This window comes from Lissotriton vulgaris, chromosome 2_1 (genome assembly GCF_964263255.1).
Source record: "Lissotriton vulgaris chromosome 2_1, aLisVul1.2, whole genome shotgun sequence".
NCBI classification, from domain to species: Eukaryota; Metazoa; Chordata; class Amphibia; order Caudata; family Salamandridae; genus Lissotriton; species Lissotriton vulgaris.
This window is the reverse complement of record NC_141687.1, coordinates 470,663,283-470,683,467: the sequence shown is the minus strand read 5'-3', so window position 1 is coordinate 470,683,467 and position 20,185 is coordinate 470,663,283. Positions and strand designations below refer to the sequence as shown.

General features: G+C 50.2%; 1 protein-coding gene across 1 annotated transcript in view; it reads right to left on the bottom strand.

The window, feature by feature from the left end:
* Nucleotides 1-20,185, bottom strand: part of GLS (glutaminase) — an 811,930-nt gene that overhangs the window by 75,118 nt on the left and 716,627 nt on the right. The window contains exon 16 of the mRNA XM_086955380.1: nucleotides 14,481-14,557. Within this exon, the coding sequence (XP_086811506.1) occupies nucleotides 14,481-14,557 (77 nt within the window). The remainder of the gene's footprint in view (nucleotides 1-14,480; nucleotides 14,558-20,185) is intronic.

Genomic DNA, 20,185 nt, shown 5'->3' with positions numbered 1-20,185 from the left:
GGTAGCTAGACAACTGGACCACTGCACCAGGGCACAAATACATCTGCTCCGACCTCCGTCTGCGGTCTCAGAGTGGCCCTTATCATTTCTGGGTTCACCTTCTTTATTGATAAGTTTACCTGGGACTAGGAATTCCAGTGCAGGTCCACTCATCAAAATCACGTTGGGGGTGGATAGGGTGAGGGAGAGAAGGAGCCCCATGAGAGGGTGTCCAATGCTGGCATAGACACCCCATTCCAGGAAATCCTGGATACCGAGACATGGTTGGAGGGGCAGGACAACCCCTAATTGTACGGAAAGTTACACTTGCTCTTAATGTTTCCGAGGCAAAGGAACCATACCATTGGGTAATAATGAAAACTGCAACGTGATTCTGTACATACCGAACCTGCAATAGGGCACCTCCATGCGGATGGATACCTGCTGGCAACATAGATCTCTCAGCAGCGTTTGACAAAGTGTCTCATAAGATTGGAAAGTCTGGGAATGTCGGGCAAGGTGTTATCTTGGTTTCATTCTTTTCTTGAAGGCCGGTCACAACATGTGGTTCTTCCCCCTTTTACTTTAGAAACCAAATGGCTCTCCTGTGGAGTTCCTCAGGGCTCGGCGCTCAGCCCCACTCTTTTTAATATTTATCTGGCCCCTTTAGCTGCGGTGGTGGAGAACTGTGGTCCGAAGATCATTAGTTATGCAGACGATACGCAACTGATGCTTTCGTTTAAGGAAAAAGAGGGTGTGAACTTAGCCAGCTTCAAGTCTTGTCTGTCAAAATATTGTTGCGTGGATGACAGACAATTGCTTGAAGCTGAATACAGAGAAAACTGAGGTTCTTTTCTTTAACAAGTCCTCCCTGCAATCGGCTCTGTGGTGGCCTCCTGAACTTAATCCTCCCCCTACACCGGTTAGGACTGCCCGGAACTTAGGCTTTAAACTGGATACCGCACTCTCAGGGAAGAAGCATATTGCGCAGGTGTCAGCAGTATGTTTTCAGAAACTCACGACTCTGCGCAGATTCTTACATTTCCTCCCCGTAGACAGCCGGAAGACGGGCATCCACGAAGTTACAACATCACGCCAGACTTATTAGAAATGTCCCGATAAGACATAGCATCTCCCCATATTTGGTGAGTTTGCATTGACTGCCGATAAAGAAAAGAGTCCTTTTTAAGACATTGATCTTAGTTCATCGGGCTTTACACGATGTCGGCCCAAAGTATCTGAAAGCTAGAATTCAGAGGTATAGGCAACCAAGGACATTACGTTCTAATCATCAGAACCTTTTGAAAGTCCCCAGATTCTCAAAAGTCTGGATGGGTGGGCGGGCTGTCTCAGTACGTGCCCCTTCGCTCTGGAACTCAATGCCTGAAGAGCTAAGGAAAATTCCTCTGGAATTGGCCCTTAGAAAAGCTCTGAAACATGGCCAATCAGGACACTACATGCACACCATGCGTAGTGATCACATGCTCTTCATGCCGGACATCTGGACACATACACACTGGCCCACACTTGCTCTCCCCGAGGTCGAGAGCCATCTGTGTTCTTATCAGATGGCTAAATTTAAACTTGTTAATTTACAATTAAGATGCTTTTTCAATAATGCAGAAATTGTTTTATTGCATCTCACAAGATGTATATAATACCAGCCAAAACTTTGTTCACCAAGAGACTTTCCTCAGACACATTCTGTCAAGACTCTCCTAGTTGCTGCGTTTAATTAAACTAACTTGTTCCTGTTTTGCCAAACACCTCTTGTCTTTTCATTTCTTTAAGGTAAATTCATATCCAAGCAATAGGCGGAAAGGCGGCCGGGAGGCCTTAGCTCCACTTAAGGCGAAAAGTATCTCTAAGAGAGAAGCCTTGAAAACTCCAGCATGCAGAAGTACTGACATTGCTCTTTCTCTGCAGTTTCGAACAGATCTAACCAAGGCTCTCCCCACTGCTAAAGAGACCTTGTACCACTTCCGGAAGGAGACGCCATTCAGGATCCGCTAGGCATCTTCAGCTAAGTTTGTCCGCCCTGATATTCAGAGAGTCCGACAGGTGTTGAACCACCAGGGATACACTCTGATATTACAGCCAGGTCCAGAGGTGCAGGGCCTCTTGACAAAGGGTCCACGACTCCACCCCAGCCTGTCTGTTGCAGTGCTACATAGCATTGGTGTTGTCTGTGAACAACTGCAATAGCTTTCCTTTGATGGAGGGTAGAAAGGCTATCAATGCAAGCCGGATTGCCCGGAGCTCTAGCAGGTTGATGTTGAGTTTGGATTCTGCCTGAGACCAGAGGCCCCGAATTTGCACCTCTCCCAGATGGCCGCCCCCTCAAGGAGAAATGCATTTGTCAACACTGTTGGGTCTGTCGCTGACCCAATCTCGGTTTGTTAACCACCACTGAAGTATCTTCCAAGATCTGGACCATGTCGGAAAGATTTCCCTGTTGCACCCCCTGGAACTTCAAGTTCCACTGCAGAGCCTGCATATGTCTCAGGTATGTGCCACAAGCAGGATGCAGGAGACCATGAGGCTCAGCAACCTCACAGTCTAACCCAGCATACAGGACGAAACATTAGCATCATAGCCTGAATATCTTGGACTCGGCGTTTGGGTGGGTAAGTCATAAACTGCACTGTGTCCACAAAAGCTCTGATAAAATGGATTGTCTGAAAGGGAGTTAGGTCTGACTTTGGTACGTTTATAGTCAACCCCAGCGAGCGCAGGAGTTCCACATTAGTCTGGGGGTGGTAGACAACTGCCCCGAGAGACCGCCTTTAAAAGTAATCAAACTACTAGTACCTCTGATCTCCACAGATAAGCTGCAACCACCACCATCACCTTGGTTAATACCGGAGGGGAACTGGTAGGGCCAACAGTGAGCATGGTGAACTGTGCTCGTGGCCTACAGTGAAGTGCAGGTAACGCCTGTGTACAGGCAGGACAAGAATGTGGCACTATGCGTCATACAAGTCCAATGCTACCATCCAGTCTCTTGGTCCAGGGTAGACAAGACTTGAGCAAGCGTGAGCATCTTGAAATTCTCCTTTTTGAGTAAGAATTGAGAGGGCGCAGGTCTAGGATAGGACGAAGGCCTCTGTCCTTTTTGGGCACCAGAAAGTAAGTAGTGGGGATAATAATCACAACCTACTTGTGGCTTTGCCACACTCTCTATGGCTCCATTGACCAAAAGAGCTGCCACTTCCAGGCAGAGTAAGGAGAGATGGTCCTCCATCAGCCTGTCGTAAGTGGATGGAATAGATGGATGGGTAGCCACAAAGGGTAGAAAGTAGCCCCGTCGGACAATCTGGAGTACCCAGCGGTCTGATGTGTGGAGTACCCAGCGGTCTGATGTTATCGACCTCCAGTGGTGCAGGTGAATGTGTATCCTGCCTCGGACTGCTTGCTAATTGAAGGTGAACTAAAGAAGTTTGGAGGCTGTGGCTGCCAAGGGGTTGTTGGTGGACTGATCCAACCTAAGGCTGCCCTACCCACGGGGTCGGGTTTGTACTATGCAGAGGCTGGGAAGATTGGTGCTGTGGTGGCTGGGTGGGTAAGGAGGCGGCTAGGAGCCCCTTCCTTGGCCACAAAAGGAGCAAAGGCAGACTGGAGTTGGTGAAGGGCCATGGAAAGGCCAAAGGACCTGCCTGTAGCAATGCTATCCTTGAAGACCTCCAGAGCTGAGTCAGACTTGTCTCCAAAGAGACGGGAGCCACCAAAGGACATGCCCGTAAGCGAGGCTCGGACATCCCCTGAAAAACCTGTTGTGGCGCCCTAAGGCAACCAATGAAGAAAACACTCTGCCTAGTGAGTCTGCCGTATACTGCCCGCATCTAATTGTGAACTTGGCTGCATCTCTCTCATCTGCCATAGCCTGGGGGAGTATTGCCAGGGCCTCCTGAGGGACCATGCGCAGCCAATGTCAAAAAATAAAACCTCCTTTCGCAAGATCAATAACTCAGCTCCCATACACACTCCCAATAATCAATCAATCAATATCACCAACACATAAATTTTATTTAAAATGAGTGAACATATATACACAGTGTTGGCCAAATTATTTTAAACAGTTTAATATGTATTCTTTTAAAAACACAGTACAGAAAATGTAATTACTAAAAACAACAATTTGTTAGATGCCATTAAAAAAGAGCATCAAACATCATATTACTCAAATCACACAATATTTCATAGTCAATAAATCCTCATTAGACAGACAACACAGTGGGAGAACACATTAGACAGTTGTATCATGTCATTCAAAAAACATTCTGTGACAAACCATTTGTTCTAAGTCGGAATATTTCTTATATTTAGTTCTCATCGACTAACAAAATGTCCCAAAGATCTAGTGTATTGCTACATTACTTACCGGTAATCCTCATTACTCCTGGTCCCGTTGTCCTCGGCCCATTCATAACTAATGGAGATTACTATCTCCTGACAGAAAATAAAAACAAGAGGAATGCTGGGATATAACTACTGCCCCTCCCCCCGGGAGTATAAAGGTAGGACCTACCCAGCAGACCTCCTGTACGAACAAGCCCAGACAGGAAGGCCGGCCGCCCGGGAGGGAGGGAGGGGCGTATGAATGGGCCGAGGACAACGGGACCAGGAGTAATGAGGATTACCGGTAAGTAATGTAGCATTACCCCCAGGTCCCTTATGTCCTCGGCCCATTCATAACTAATGGAGAAATACCAAAGCAGGAAAAAGCCGGCCTTCCCAACCCAACAGAAGCCAACCCAGGAAACCACACCAAGGCAGCAACCGCAGAAGGAAAAAGGAAGAACCGGGGAAACCCCAGGCAGAGCCCCCGACAAGAGGGACCCCACCAGACCAGCAGACACCCAACAAGAGCAAGGGCGCACAGCCAGACGACCAGACCGGCCACCACAGAGGCCAACCAGCCCACCGCAGGACACCCGACAGCCAACCAGCGACAGGGTGAACACAGACACCCAAGACACCACAGGCAAGGGGACAACAGCAGAAGAGAGGTCAAACGAAGAGAAAGGCCACGAACCACCAGGCCAAAAAGCCAGAAACGGGCAGGAGAAGACAATCCACGCCAGAACCGGCAGGAGACAAGCGGACTAGAGGAACCAAAGGCCCAACCAAGAAAAACAGCGGAAGCCCACCAGAACCCGACCCGAAAGGCAAGACCGAGCCCAAGGCCAGGGAAAGAGAGAAACCCCAGACACCAGGGAACGAAGAGCAAACCCGAGGAAGCCCAGCCACCAGGTCCCGCAAGACGAGGACACAAGGCAAAGGGAACCCGCACCTCCAGGAAACCCGAGCAGGAACAACCAACAAGGGTAACCAACCGGGACAAGAGACCCGGAAAAAGAGGAAAGGGAACCGAAGGAACCCCAGGAACCCCAAAACAGAAATCCAGCCAAAGCGGAGGAAACGGGAGCAGGAAACAACAGCCCGAAGAAGGCAAACCTGAACACCAAAGCAGGAGAGCAACCGGACGGGCCAAGGACCCGGAGGACCCAAGACAACAGCAAGGGAACCACGAAGGACACAACAACCACAGCCAAGCCAAGCCAAACCAAAAAAAAGGCCAGGCACAAAGACCCCAAACAGCCCAAGCAAAGGGCCGGGGCAGAAACCCAGAGGCCAGAGAGACAGAGGCAAAACCACCCCAGAGGACCTCACAGAAGCAACCGCAGCCAGGGAGGAAAGCACAAGCAAACCACAACCCACAGCCCGGCAAGACCCAAGACAGGGCCAGCACAGGGGACGAACCCCGCACGGCGAAAGCCGCAACCAGGGACACAGGCAGGGCGCACAAGCCGAAGCCAAAGCAACCCGCAGAACCAACCCAAAACAAGGGAAGGACAAAGAGGGCAAGACCCCAACAGAGCACAGGCCCGAGAGCCAACAGCCCCGCCGAAGCCCCAACGAACCCCAGAAGAGGCAAGAAGGGCAAACAAGAAGGCAACAGTGGGACGGCCAGAAACAAGAACCAGACCGGAACACACCACAACCAAAAGCAACCGGAACCCCACGACGCAGGGACCAGACACCCCACAGGCAAACAGGGCACCCGCAAAGAAGCGCCAAGCCACCCATGAAACTCCCAGAAGACACTCCACCCTGCAGGCCAGGACCGCAGAAAGAGCACAACCAGGCAACCCAGAGCAGGACGCACAAACAGAAGGCAGACCGGCCCAGAACAGGAGCCAACAGGGAGGAAGCCCAAGGCAACAGGCCACCACAGAAAGCCACGGCCGAAAGCCAAGCAGAAGCAAACGCAGGCCACAGCAACCAGCGCAGCGCGCCCCCCACACGGCCAAGCAACGGGGAGACGCGCAGAGCGACCCCGAAGAAACGGGGAGACGGTGCCCCCGCCCCAAAGGGCCGAGAACCCGGAACACCGGCCAGGAGGAAGCCATGCCACCCAGCAAGCCCGGCAGGCCGGGAGGCAGACCCAGCAGACATCCAGTGCGATAGAGAATCCACAGGCCCAGGAGAGGCAACAACAACGGCCACCCCGCACCACCACCAAAACCAGAAGAGGCAGTGGAGAAACCCACAGGAAGAAGCCAATCGCACCCCACCGCCCCAGGCGGCCAGGCAGAAAAACCACCAGGCCAGACCAAGCGACCGAGCAGACAGTGGAGCGCGGGGACCACACACCAACCCCGAGACAAGGAGGCAGGACAGGACCCCGCAGCCGCCAGGAGACCCCAGGCAGCCAATACAGCCGATACAGGAGGGGATACCAGGAAACAGCCAGGAAAGGGAAGGCCACAGCACCAGAAGGACCAAGCAGGCCCCCACAAGGCACCACGCCCGACAACAGGAGCAGGCCGGGAGGAGCAGAACCGCCGCACCCAAGGCAGCCAAAAAGCAACCCAAGCAGAGGCAGAGGGGAGAGAGCACCCCAAAGAACCAACGGCACCCACGAGAGGAACCAGGCGCAGCCAAGGCAAAGGAGGGACAGGACCAGGAACCCGGAAGGGCAGGAACCCCAAGCAGGGCAGAGGCCACAACAGCCAGCCAGCAGAGGAGGCAAGACCACCGAGGAAGCACAGGACGGCAGGCCAACCTGAACGAGGGGAGCCCACAGGACCCACCGTGCAGCGGCCCAAGAAGCAGGAACAACGACCCAGCACCAGACGGGGCAGAGAGCCGGAGCAGAAGGCAACCCAAACAGACCGCCGCAAAGAAGAGACACCGGCATCCAGAGGGCAAGGCTCAAACCAGCAGGCAGGGAAACCCCAACCACACAGGGAACCCACGAGCAAGCAAAGGCAGGAGCAGGAAAAAGAACCAGCCACCACAGAGGCGACCGGAACCCCAGCCAGAAACAGAAAGGGCAAACACCCCCAGAGCGCCAAGAGCAGGGGAACCCGCGAAGAAGAGAACCAAGGGAACAAACCCACGGAACGAACACCACCGGAGAACCAGGGTCAGCCGAAGGCAGCGCGGACCCCGAAACAGCAGCAGCAGGAAACCCCCAAAAGGGAAGAAACCGCAAACCCCGAAGGGAAGAGGTCCACAGAGCCACCCGACAGGAGGCAGTAACCAAGGGCGACAGCACCAAGACGGGAGGGGCAGCCGACAGAACACAACCACCCCAAACACCGAGGAACCCTGCCAAGGCGGAAGAAACCGCGAGAGGCGAGAGCCGCCCAGAAATACCGGAGGAACAGCGCCCCCGCCGAGACAAGAACCAGGACCACCCACCGCCAAGGCGTCCGCTCAAGTCGAAAGGGCACGACAGGTAGAGTCACAGGGACAGAGCAGCCCCACCACAGAGGCAGGCAGCACACCCCCTCCCCCCCCCCAGACCCGGGCCCAAGAGAGAGAGGGGCAGAGCAGCGGTCTAGCTGAAAAGCAACCAGCAAACAGCAGAGGCCAAACAAACCCCCTCGCACACCCCCAACCGAGACCCACCAAGAGGAGGCGACCAGAGGGGGCGCAGGGCAGCATGTAAAGTCCCACACACATACGCAGCCCCGGGAACAGGTCCAGCAGCCAAGAGGGGGCATGCAAAGGAACAGACCCCCTAGCAAGAGCAGAACCCCAAGTCCAAGCACAACAAAAACAGTGCAACGGACAACGAAAAACAACAGCAGAACCAGGCGAGGCACGAACACCCAACCCCGGTCCGGCAAGGCCCAGCGTAAGAACTGCAACCGAACGTGCCACAGGAGCCCACATGCAACACACAAACACAGGAGGAGGAGCCCAATGCCGAGGACCGAACACGTGACACCAGCAACAAGACGGCAGCATCAGAAGGAACGCCCCAAGCACAGTCACCACCTGTAACATCACAGGAACAGGAAACCAGCACCCTAGCACCCTCCGGGGGAAGGCAGGGCACAGCAGCCGGAGATCGAGCAGTACGCACCCAGGCCACAGCGGCAGCCTCGCACAGTCACACCAAACACTGCACACAGTATCCCGAGTGTAGGGCGTGGGGGAGTGAATCACGGAGCAGTGTCCAGGGCCGAGCCCACAGAATAGGCTCTCGGTATCCGGGTACAGGAGTCATCCATAGAAACCGCCCTGAACCCCACCAGCACCCTTACCTGGCCCCGGAAGAAAAAGCAGAAAATGGGACACACCTCCGAAGGAACACAAACCCACAAACCCTGGCACAGGAGGATTACAGTTCCGTGGGGATACCGAGCCCAATACCTGCCGAGGCGGGGAATCTAACCCAGGTCCCGGAACAGACCTCGGCACCAGGGGCCGCCTCACCACGTAGACATCCGAGGCATGCAAAGCACACGCTCCAGGAAACCAATGCCCCGCAACAAACAGCGGACAGAGGCATAAAACGTACAAAACACTGCAAAAGCGGGACTCACCCGGAGCGGGGGCCCGAGTAGCACCATCAAGGCCCCCACACACCCACAGCCGGATCCGGGAACCGAAAGTCCGCGCAGCGCGTCTCCCACCCGGCCAGGCTCGGGGAGACGCTCCCAGCGACCCGGAAGGAACCGGGAGGCGGCGCACCAGCCGCAAAGGGCCGGTAAACCGGAACAGCGGCCGTGGAGAAGTCAATCCCCCCCAGCAAGCCCGGCAGGCCGGGGGGGAGACACAACAGGAACCTCACCCCTGCCCGAGAAGCCAGGCAGCCGGACAGGAGGAGCCACAGGAGGACCGAACGCCACTCAAGCCCAGCAGGAGCAGGTGCAGTCCCCCCACACCAACAGCATCCATCAGCCATTTCTGTCGAAGACAGAAAAAAAGAACAGGAGGTCTGCTGGGTAGGTCCTACCTTTATACTCCCGGGGGGAGGGGCAGTAGGTATATCCCAGCATTCCTCTTGTTTTTATTTTCTGTCAGGAGATAGTAATCTCCATTAGTTATGAATGGGCCGAGGACATAAGGGACCTGGGGGTAATAAATCATGTCAAGCAATGGCGCCTTTTCAGTGGGTACTAGAATTTGACAACCACCTTCTTCAGGAAAAGCGATATCTATCAGCCACAATTGGTTCTCTTCAAATTGGTGGAAAGATAGAACCCACCGGAATAATTCTCGATGGAGGAAGCTCCTTTATTATAAATTTCAATCAGCAATAAAACACTCCTATCTCTCAGTGAGGCCATTGTTGCCTAAAATATTTTGCAGTCTACCGGGGTGGTGACCTCTCGGACTTAGGGTCTGGTCTGGATGACAAGACTCCAATCAGTGGCGTGGAGCATCGATATCGAGAACAGAATCGGGGATGGGCAAAGTGGTATGACTGGCGCTGGTCTGGATCCATCCTTGGATCCACTGGGTCAGACTGGCGCAGGGGTAGACGAGCCGGCAGAAAACTAGAAGGTGCCCCTCCCGAACCTGCGGGGCCTACAGGCACGCCAGTGGAAACGGGCCACCCAAATATGAAGTGTATGGCCTCATAAAATTCACAGAATTGTGCAGGGTTAACTCCAGCTCCCAGAAACTCAGAGAGGCAAGGAGCCAGCCCAAGCGCAGGCTCAAAAGCAGAGCCAGGCCATGAATAGCGATGCTCTCTTTTCTCATCGGAAGGCATCAACAGACGGGGTGAAGTCAAAGACCTCTTCAATTTCTTACTCTTTTTCTTCTTGTGGGATTTACCTGAACGCCCTGACAACTTTGACTGCGACAAAGATCAATGACTCCACAACCAATCCCGGGATCTTCCTCTTGATCGGGAACAAAATCATTGCTTGAGGGACCAATCTCTCAAGGCCTTGGGGCACATGGCGCGAATGTTGATGCAGGACTTTGTGTCGCGTTTGCACTCAAGGTACAAGAGGCAAACAAGATGCGGGTCGGTCACAAACATCTGTCGTTGACAGGCACCGCAGGGCTTGAAGCCAACTTTCCTAGTTGACATCACTGCAACCCCAGAAGAAACATCTCAAACACCTTTTACGGAAATTCTAATGACTGGTGGTATATCTCTTTGGATCTGCGTTGACTGGCTTAAAAAAAAAAAGAACTGATGCCAGTGTGCAGGGTTGACACCTATATAGGCACAGCGCATCTCACTTCTAGCACGGATAATGCCACGTGGAGTCTAATGCCGCCATCTTATGGCACGCAATGGTACTGCTCTAGAAAAATTTCCAAATCCAATCTGACGGCTGGGGATAATTCTAAGGTAAGGAATCTGTGGCTAGAAGTCTCTATCAGATATCTCAGCCACCCTTCCCATTACAAGTGCCAAGGAGGAACTTTATTCATAAGCTGGCCCAGGTGGAGAGAGGCCAGATTAGTATCTGGAAAATTATCCAGTCCACTGGTTTCTTGTAGCTTATCATACCAGTTGACCTCCGTATATGGCTAAGCAAATTCACCTCCTTCATCATAATGGTTATTATCAGAGTCTGTGCCAAAAAGAATATGGCTAATCTAAGCCCTTTCTTGAGGCAAGGTCAGATTATCAGGGTGTGATCAGTTGCTGGAAGGCTGCACCTCAGTGAGATCAGTGGAAGTCAAAGCAGAGTCCGTTCGGAGACAGAGAGCACTAACAGTTGCACTTAGTCATCAGGTATTGACAGCGTTGATGCTCCAGTTTCTAGAGTGGGTTGTTGAGCCAATACTGATGTCAGTACTGAAACCACTCCAGGCCCTGTAACAGGTCGAGGGGCTCCATTTGGTGGAGCCAGCTGCATCCCAAAAAGATGCAGCAATAGTTTCATGACACTTGTGGATTTGCTGCTATGTTGCCATAGGACCCGGAATGTTGGGGTGCCACAGGACGAGAGCCGGAATCAGCTTTGTAGGAGAGAAATGCATACACTCACGTGCCTTCTCAAGAGTTTGAGAGTGGTGTGATGGGGATGAGTCTGCTTGGACTTCCTATGCTTCTTTTTTGGACTTACCAGAAGACTTCGACCGTGGCATAGATATGCCACGGGAACAACTTCAGGAGTGGGAATAGTACCTTCCATTTGACCTCAACAGGTTCCAGTGCTTGGCAACATACAGCTTTGCCTCACTGTCCTGGCTGGCCATGAATTCACCAAAGCGCAGCCACTACAGGTCTTGGAGTAGTGGTCTGACCCCAAGAACCAAAGAAAAATCTGGTGGGGATTTGTCACAAATATTTGCTTGTGACAGTCCCAACAAAGTTTGAACGCTGTAGTTTTAGGGGATGACATTTTCCCTTGCACACTGGTATTTAACCAGAACGTTCTAGTTTTGCTTATGCAAAAGCTCGGGATGTAATGGAGGAGTCATTGAGCAAATAAGTGCATTTTTTTTTTACTTTTCTCCTCTCTAGATGCCTCCTTCCACATTTGAAAATTCTTACAGGAACCTATTTGGTGTTAGTAAGCACTTGATCTCGATTGTTGTTTATAGTAGACAGATATTAACACATTGCCAAATTCCTTTGTATTTTCATTTTTCTGCAGAGAAGGTTTCCACAAGTATCTAAGAGTTTTCTATTTCATTAATTTGAATATCAATGATCTGAATATAAGAGAATCTAGCGAAGCCTGTCTGCGTTCCTACTTTACAGTAACTCTGATAGCATATAACAAGGCAGTCATACAAAAACCACTTACCAACTCTGCCCATACCATAAAAGCCACAGTGACTAATTTCCGAGTTACTTACCTTCGGTAACGATGTATCTGGTAGAGACGATACTAGCCGTAGATTCCTTAACGTAGAATTGTTCCCAGGCTGGATCCGGAAAACTTTTTTGCCACAACATCCCTGCGTGCCGGGGGGTCGTCCGCGTCCTTGACATCAGCGGGGATACATAAGTCTCACCCCGGCGCGCCTACGTCAGTTTTCTTTAGATAACTTTTCCGCGCCACAACGCCGAGCCATCACAAACAAAAACGGTGACAATACTGGAACAGTGTGCGAAAGGAGCCCTCCCTGGAAGATGCTGATGAAAAGGCAACAATACGGCGCCCAGTCTCCGGGGAGGAACACACCAACAGATGACAGACCTCTGGAGAAGAAGGGTCCTCAGGAGACGAATCAAGAACCCAACACCGGCGCGGCTCCGTGGAGTCCGCCACAGGCACCTGATCAAGGTCGACCGTCGGTGGAGTGGGCATTTGTGGCGCCGAGTCGACTTCTGCCACCACGTGCTCTCTGGGAGAATGGGGCAGGGTCGACGCCGGGACGGAGAAGGAGCGGCGCTGAAAAGGCGCCGGCTCAGCCTCAGACAGGGCAGGCGCCGCGTCGAGGACCTAGAGGGACTAGAGAAAGAGCCTGAGGTCCCGGCCTCCATGCGAGACTCTACCGGAGCCAGGGAGGATGGCTTCCGGCGCCGAAACGGCGCTGGCTCGACCTCTGGTGAGGCAGCCACCTGCTCAGGGGACCAAGGGGGGCTCAGGGGCAAGCCCGGAGTCCCGGCGATCTCCTGCGACGCCACAAGGAGCCCCGTAGAGATTGAGGCGAAGCAGGGATGCCAGGCGCCGAAGAGGCGAGCCCCGAAGGACTACCCCTCAACGACACCACCCTCCTTCTACCTAAAGCCGAAATCTTCGGCGCCGGGGCCATGCCACCAGCGACTCAGCGGAAGGCCCCGCGCGAGACAAGGGCTCCACAGACGTCTCAGGAGGTGGAGGAAGGGCCAAAGAAGCCTGCAGAGCCGCAGCGTAGGATGTCATTTGGGCATAGTCGCCTCCGTGCTGGGAAACGGCGGGTAGGAAGGCGATGGGCGGGGGCGCATGTCCCTGGGGGAGCCGGAGCCCACCGCGGAAGGAGGACAGGGCCTCGGTGACAAACTGAAGGACCTACCAGCGGTGAGCCGCGCCCCTGGGGCCGTGTTGAGAGACTATGTCGCAGAATAAACCAGCGGCTTCTCGTCTCCAAGGTAGGTGACAGGTGCTGAGATGACCTGGACAAGCGTGCCGACAGCAACTTCATCCAGCGCTCCCACCGCAATTTAGGCTTAAGGAGCTGGCAGTCGTCACAGCTGTCCGAGTCGTGGTGCTCACCTAGGCACCACATGCAAATCGGGTGAGGGTCCGTCAACGACATGGGACGTGCACAGGAGGTACACGTCTTGAAGCCTGAAGGCATTCGCACAATGTTCAACTAATGCGTAGATTGAAAAAGAAGAGAAGGTCTGAAAACAGGCCAGGGCACAATCTGGATCTGCGTTGCACGCGAAAAAGAGAAAAAACTGACGTAGGAGCATCGGGGTATCCATGCTGACGTCACGGGCGCCGATGACGTCAGGGCAAAGTCACGTGGTGCCGTCCCCCCAGTGGCAGGGATTCTGTGGCAAAAAAGTTTTCCGGATCCAGTCTCACGCCTGCGGATAGTTCTACGTTAAGGAATCGGCGGCTAGTAGTCTCTATCAGATACAAGATTGTTACAAACAATATTTATAGGTGTTTCTGCATGCACATAAGGAATTTGTAGTCCTCTACATAACTAGTTATAATGTGTAATCAATCTCTTAAATGGTCTGTATCAAACTAATTTATAATTGTGCTTCGTTATTTTTAAACAAACCTTAAGTGTACTTTTTTTCTCCTAAGTCTTTATCTAAGAAATTATTATCATAATGACTTGCATTCATAAATCTGGCCAGATTTATAATGTTAGGAGCCACATAGTAAATATCAGATCTGGGTTTTTCAACCCCCAGGTCTAAGGGAAGAATTAATTTGTTTATACTAATTTTTGGCTGTTTATGGCTACATGGAATGTTCCAATGGTAGAAACGAGCCTCTGGAATATCTCATCAAGTCTATTTTGAAGGCACTGAGAGTACATTTTGTCAAATCTCTGATGGGTAAGGTATGTTTCTATGTTAGAAAATAAATTACTGTAATTAAAACGACCATTCCTGGAGTCACTGTGTGTGTGCTGTAGAACTGAGTGCCAATTACTTTCTGTTAAGTGTCTACCCGTGTCTTGCAACCATCTGTTATGCAAGTCTGTAAAATTAATTTGAATTTGGAGAGTATAGCTCTATAAAGTATAATTAATCCTAATGCAATATGATATTCATATCAAGTATTTTGCCTAGGACTTTAAAATAAAGCAGTAACAGAGAAAATCACATTTACCTTCTGCTGAAGCTACGTGCAGTGCAGTACGGGAGTCATAATCTCTCTGCTCCATGTCCATTGAAGACAAGGCAAACCTGAGAAAGTAATTTACATGACAATATTTGCATCTGATTTGAGGAAATTTGAGCAAGTCGAATTATTCAAGCTTAAGTTAGAAAATATTACTAACCTGTAATTGTGGTTATGCAGTCTGGTATCTTCCACAGGGTCATATGCTGTATTGAACTATTCTCCTCGCCATCAACATACCCTTACCACCAACGTTCCCCAATTATCACCCTGAAACAATCTAAAACTCCATCTAATTAGGTAGCTGGTAGGTGTCCTTAAGACCAAACTTTCAACGTAGACATCAAAGGGTAAGCAGTAAAACGTTCCACTTTTGGCATAGATGTAGAATTGGTAGGCTGTTCTGTGGAAGCAAAATTTAGGCTATAATTATGGCACAGTGTATTTTGTTATAGCTTGTTTTAGCTAAGCTAAGACAGAAAAGCAGGAGCTGGGGGCTAAGAGAACTAACACCTTCCCTCCAGGATTCTCTGTCTGATCACATGGTCATTGGTTCAATTCCAGAAAATGAATAGAGTAACAATATGCCAACTTCCACTTAATGTTTCTTGCTATTACCTATTACAACATGCCAAGAGTAGGGTTCGTAGCCTGAAGTCCGTTTTCTGTTAAGAGCAATCTTAGGCTCTATACCATCAGCAAAACGTAGTTGTAAACTCTTCGAGGAGCGCCTACTATTCGAGCCCATGCTAGCGTTGAAGACGGCCTCTTAACACCACACACATCTGTCATAGAAGTCAGTCTTGACATTAATTGGATGATTTTTAAAACTTGATGTGGTGCACGAAAGTTGCATCAGCATCCACAGATGACAATTCATCTTAATCGAGATCAGTGAAATATTTCTGTCACAAAGGGCACTAAGCACTGCAGAAAAAAGGCTGAATAGAAAGATTTGCTACTGTCGTCAACATGGTGTGCAGGTAGGAATGCAGATGGTTCTATTAGCAGGCCAGGAAAATGTGATAATACCAATGCGATCAACATCTACCAAGTTCGGACTTCGATCAGGCCTAGAATGCTAGCACCAAACGAAATCAGGTGCAAACACATGGCAAAAGGAAACGCGATATTTCCACGCAAAAAGTGTCATTCTTTTTCAAAAATTACAAAGATTACGTGATTTTTCTTGGGAAGCCATCTGCGCAAAGAGAATTACACACGAGTGTGCTTTCAATCCTAAACACAAGAACGGCATCCGCGGTCAGCTTTCTTGTGCAACGGTAATGTTCATGCACGCAAGAGATGTTTGCGTTTGTGTGACCAACGACGTTAAGGTGTACAATCCGATGTAAATACAATGCAGAGCAAATTTTGCCCATTTGTGCGTTGCGACGAGGGAGATTTTAGCGAGGTGTTTCTGTGGACGGATCTTAGTACATCTGTATCACTTTGTGTATTTAAAACATTACATTCTTCCCCGCCACAGCCTTACATATTGAGCATTAGCTTCTCTCACCAGATAAATTACCAAGTTTAAAGAATATCTTTCCCAACCCTCCACAATATGGCCCCCAGCATACATCCTGTCAGTACAAAAGCTTGGGACACCTCACATCCTATTATTGTTTCCTCGAGTGCATCACCAGACCGCAGGTAAGTTGTGCTCCTGTTTGTAAGGTCTCAATTAGACAGTGAATGTGTTGTCTCTTCGAGACATTTTGATTACTGTTAGTGGGCTTGAAGCCCTCCCATTATTTACAATTAGTGGGCTTTAAAGTCACTCTCCATTGCTTACTTCCAGCTGGTCAGCTCTGCAGTCAGCATCCCTCTACTTGCACGTGGCTCTCCCTTGGAGCATGGCCCAAGTACTTGTGTCCTTCTGCTGCTCACACTTTTGGGAGTCCTTTTTTGTTGAGGCACTCTACAGAGTGCATCTTTTGTTGCTGGCTCTGAAATCTGTTCCCTTTCACCAGTGTTTGCAACTGCAACTCTGCCATATCCTGTCTGTTTTTAAAAAATAAAATAAAAATGAATTTGCCTGAGTTTAAGCATTTAACATGTGACTGAAGGGGACCCTGCATGTGAGTGTTTGTTTATTCTTAGCTCAGGCACTGGTTATTACATTTGTGGAACTGCTTGCCTGTTATACACACACACTGTCACATTCCGTTTTCTTTGAGATAAGAAAATGTGCTTCCAATGCTGATGCTAGACTTTTACGGGTTCCCCAGCTTCAAAGGCCACTGATCCACAGATAAGGAGACCTGCATTGCTATGTGTTTTATTATGTGCAGAGCTTTGGCCTTTGAAGCTTGGGAACCCCATTCAAGTCTCAGCAGCATCACCTGCACAATTTCTAGTGACTGTGATGCAAATTAGTTAATGTGACAATGTTAAAAAAAAGATTAATCCTCTCCCGTCACTTATTTAAGCTTATGGGTGTTGCTAAAGCTAAAAATATCTTCCCTTGATACAGGTGCGGAAAAAAAACTATTGTTTCATCTTGCATCTCCCTAGGACAGCAAAAATCCTCGAGAGGAATTTGAATATTGCTCTCGCTGAGTATTTAGATCAATACGAGATTTTGGATGGAGCACAGTTTGACTTTAGGAAAGGCGATAGTACTGAATCAGCATCGGTAGAGATACAACACATCGTGGACAACGGAGGAAAGGTTGCGTCGGTCCTTTTGGACCTATCTGCCGCCTTCGACACTGTGAGTCACTTAGTCTTGAAGTAGCGCCTTTTGGGGATTGGGATCAGCAGATTAGCCTACGACCTCCCTTGTTAATTTCTTACTGACAGAGAACAATCGACCTCAGTTGGAAAGTTTACCTCCAAATCTTTCTCCTCGCTCTGCCGTGTCCCGCAAGGGTCATCATTAAATCCAAAATTTTTCCACAATTACACGGCTCCCTAGCTAAGCAGATCTGGACCTTTGGCCTCTCAACCATCTCTTACGCAGACGACATACAGATCGTGGTGTTGATCGCAAGTAATGTGAAAGAGTTGGCACATCGTTTAAACAACGGCATGAGATCAGTAGTCAGCTGGATGAGCAGTCACTGCCTGAAGCTAAATTAGGAGAAAACGGAGGTACTCCTTTTGGCAACAACATCTTGTTTTGGAACACTTCTTGATGCCCCCTCCCATGTCATCCAGCCCGCCCCCCATGCCAGTAGGCAAAGTTAGGAATTTCGAACAGGAGCGGAGCTGGAGTTGGTACAAGTGTCTGTGAGGAAGGTGACGTCTGACAAGAGGGTCCCAAACTTCTACTGAGTTTCTGTGCAGGGAGAGTACGTTGAGGAGGAAGCAGCTTGGGGATTTGAGTGCGCTGGAGTCCGATGGTTTGGCAGTAGTTGTCTGGGTCCGGAGGTGGGTGAAGGTGCGGCGACAGTGTCGGCAGGAGAACGGGCCTAGGGAATTGCTCAGCGTCGAGAGTTGACAGTTGTTGGTGCATCCAGAGTTGAGTGCATGGAGAGTGCTGGAGTTGTAGCGGAGAGGGTCAGGGAACCAGGGTCCCTGGAGCTGGTCACGATTGAGTCGCGGACGGGTTGTGGATGGGCCCAGACGGGCGGGCCAAAGGTGCTCCGAAGGCATGCCCGTCCACACAGCGGGTGGCAATATTTAGGAGTTGTGGGATATAGAGCAGCTGGGAGGAGGGAGCAGGAACATGCTGGGGAGGAGGGGCCACAGGAGCAGCATCGGCAGGAAGCCGGCAAAAGGAAAAAAGAGAGGCAAACAGAGAAATCGGCAAAAAGGCAAAGACAGAGGCTAAGACAGAAAAACAAGCAGAGAAAAGGCAGAATAGACAGCAACAGAAAGAGGCTGACAGAGCGGACCAGGAGAAGAGCAGGGTCTTCCACTCGACCACCAGGGATGAGGCGCAGGCAGGGGCCAGTGGGTGGATTAGGGCCTTGAACACCTACCTGGAGACCAAAAGGCACTGGGGCCAGTGCCTTAAGGACAGAGCTGCGTGAGGGGAGAGCAGTTACCCTGACCAGCGGTACACGGAAGGGGTTGGATATTCTGTTGCTCCATTAAAATTACATTAGATTTCCACTATCCTTCCCAAAGCTCCAAACACTTAAGGCCTGATATACGAAAGGTTTTTGCGCTTGCAAAGCCTGCAGTGTGCCAATTTGAAGGTTTTGTGATTGCAAAAACCAAAGTCTTAATGTACTCACGTGACATTAAGAAATGGCTATGTGATTCGCGATGTCCATATTGTTACACCATGTGACTTATAAAGAATAGGTGGCATGCATGAGGTGCACCAACCTCCTTCTGGGACACAAGGATTTCAATGTAATGTAATGTAATGTAATACGTTTCTTATATATAGCGCAGGCTACACTCCAGGGAGCATCTTTGCGCTTTTAGAAAAGGAACCTGAAGCCTGAAACTGGGGGTCTGGTGGATTGGTACAGTTTAGATTAGGGATATTCTTTGTATTTCGGATAGAGTATAGATCCAAGTTTTGAGGGTCTTTCTAAAGATGGATTCAGTGGGGATTAAGCGGAGGTGTGGTGGAAGCGTGTTCCAAGCTTTGGAGCCAAGAACTGCCAGGGCTTTCCCTCTTCTTGTTTTGAGTCTAAACTTGGGAATGGTGAGGAGTTTGGTAGTTTGGGATCTGAGACATTGTGAGGGGGTGTAGTGTTTGAACATACTCTGTATGTAGCTAGGTCCTTTCCCATTAAAGGCTCTGTAGGTGATCAGGAGAATTTTAAAGAGCACCCGTTTGTGAATAGGCAGCCAATGCAGGATGTTCAGTGCTGCTGTGGCTGATGTTCTCCTTTTCCATCCTAACACCAGTCTGGCTGCGGCGTGCTGCACCATTTGTAGTTTGTGGCAAATTTCTCTGTTGGTCCCTGCATAAAGGCTGTTGTGGTAGTCTATACGGGAGGTTATTAGGGCTACTGCAACCATTTTCCTTGCTGAGAGGGGAATCAAATCAAAGAATTTTCTAAGCCCTTTTATAATGCCAAAGCAGGTCCCTGCTACAGCCACTTCTTGCTGTTTGAAACTAAGGGTGGGGTCGAATTTGATCCCTAGGTTTCAGACTGAGAGGGCGGTATTGGGGGGATGAGGAGGGCATGGCATCCTCTGGCAACCAGGATTCGGGATTGAATTGGTTTCCTTTACCAAAAGGTAAAATCTCAGTTTTACCTGAGTTACACTTAAGGTGGTTCATGTCCATCCATTTGAACGTAGCTTTAAGGCAGTTCTTGAGTTTCATTTCAGCTTCACCGGTATTGTTCTCCATGACCAGAATAAGCTGTGTATCATCAGCATAAGATATAGTATCTATGCCATAAGATGATATGAGGGCAATTAATGGGGCCATGTATATATTAAAGAGCGTGGGGCTCAAACAGGAGCCCTGGGGCACTCCTGATCCTAGTAGTTTTTCTTCTGACCTATATTGACCTAAGATGATCACTTGTCGTCTATTTGCTAGAAAGCTTTTAAGCCAGTTCAGCACATTTCTGGCGATCCCTGCCGCGGCTAGACGGTTTATCAGGATGGTATGTGACACTGTATCAAAAGCCGCGGACAGGTCCAGCAGAACAAGGACTGCTTTCTTACCCTGGTCTAATGCAGCTCGGAGAGTTTCAGATGTGAATATTAAAGCTGATTCGGTTGAGTGCTGAGCTCTAAAGCCTGCTTGATTTGGGTGCTAGATGTTA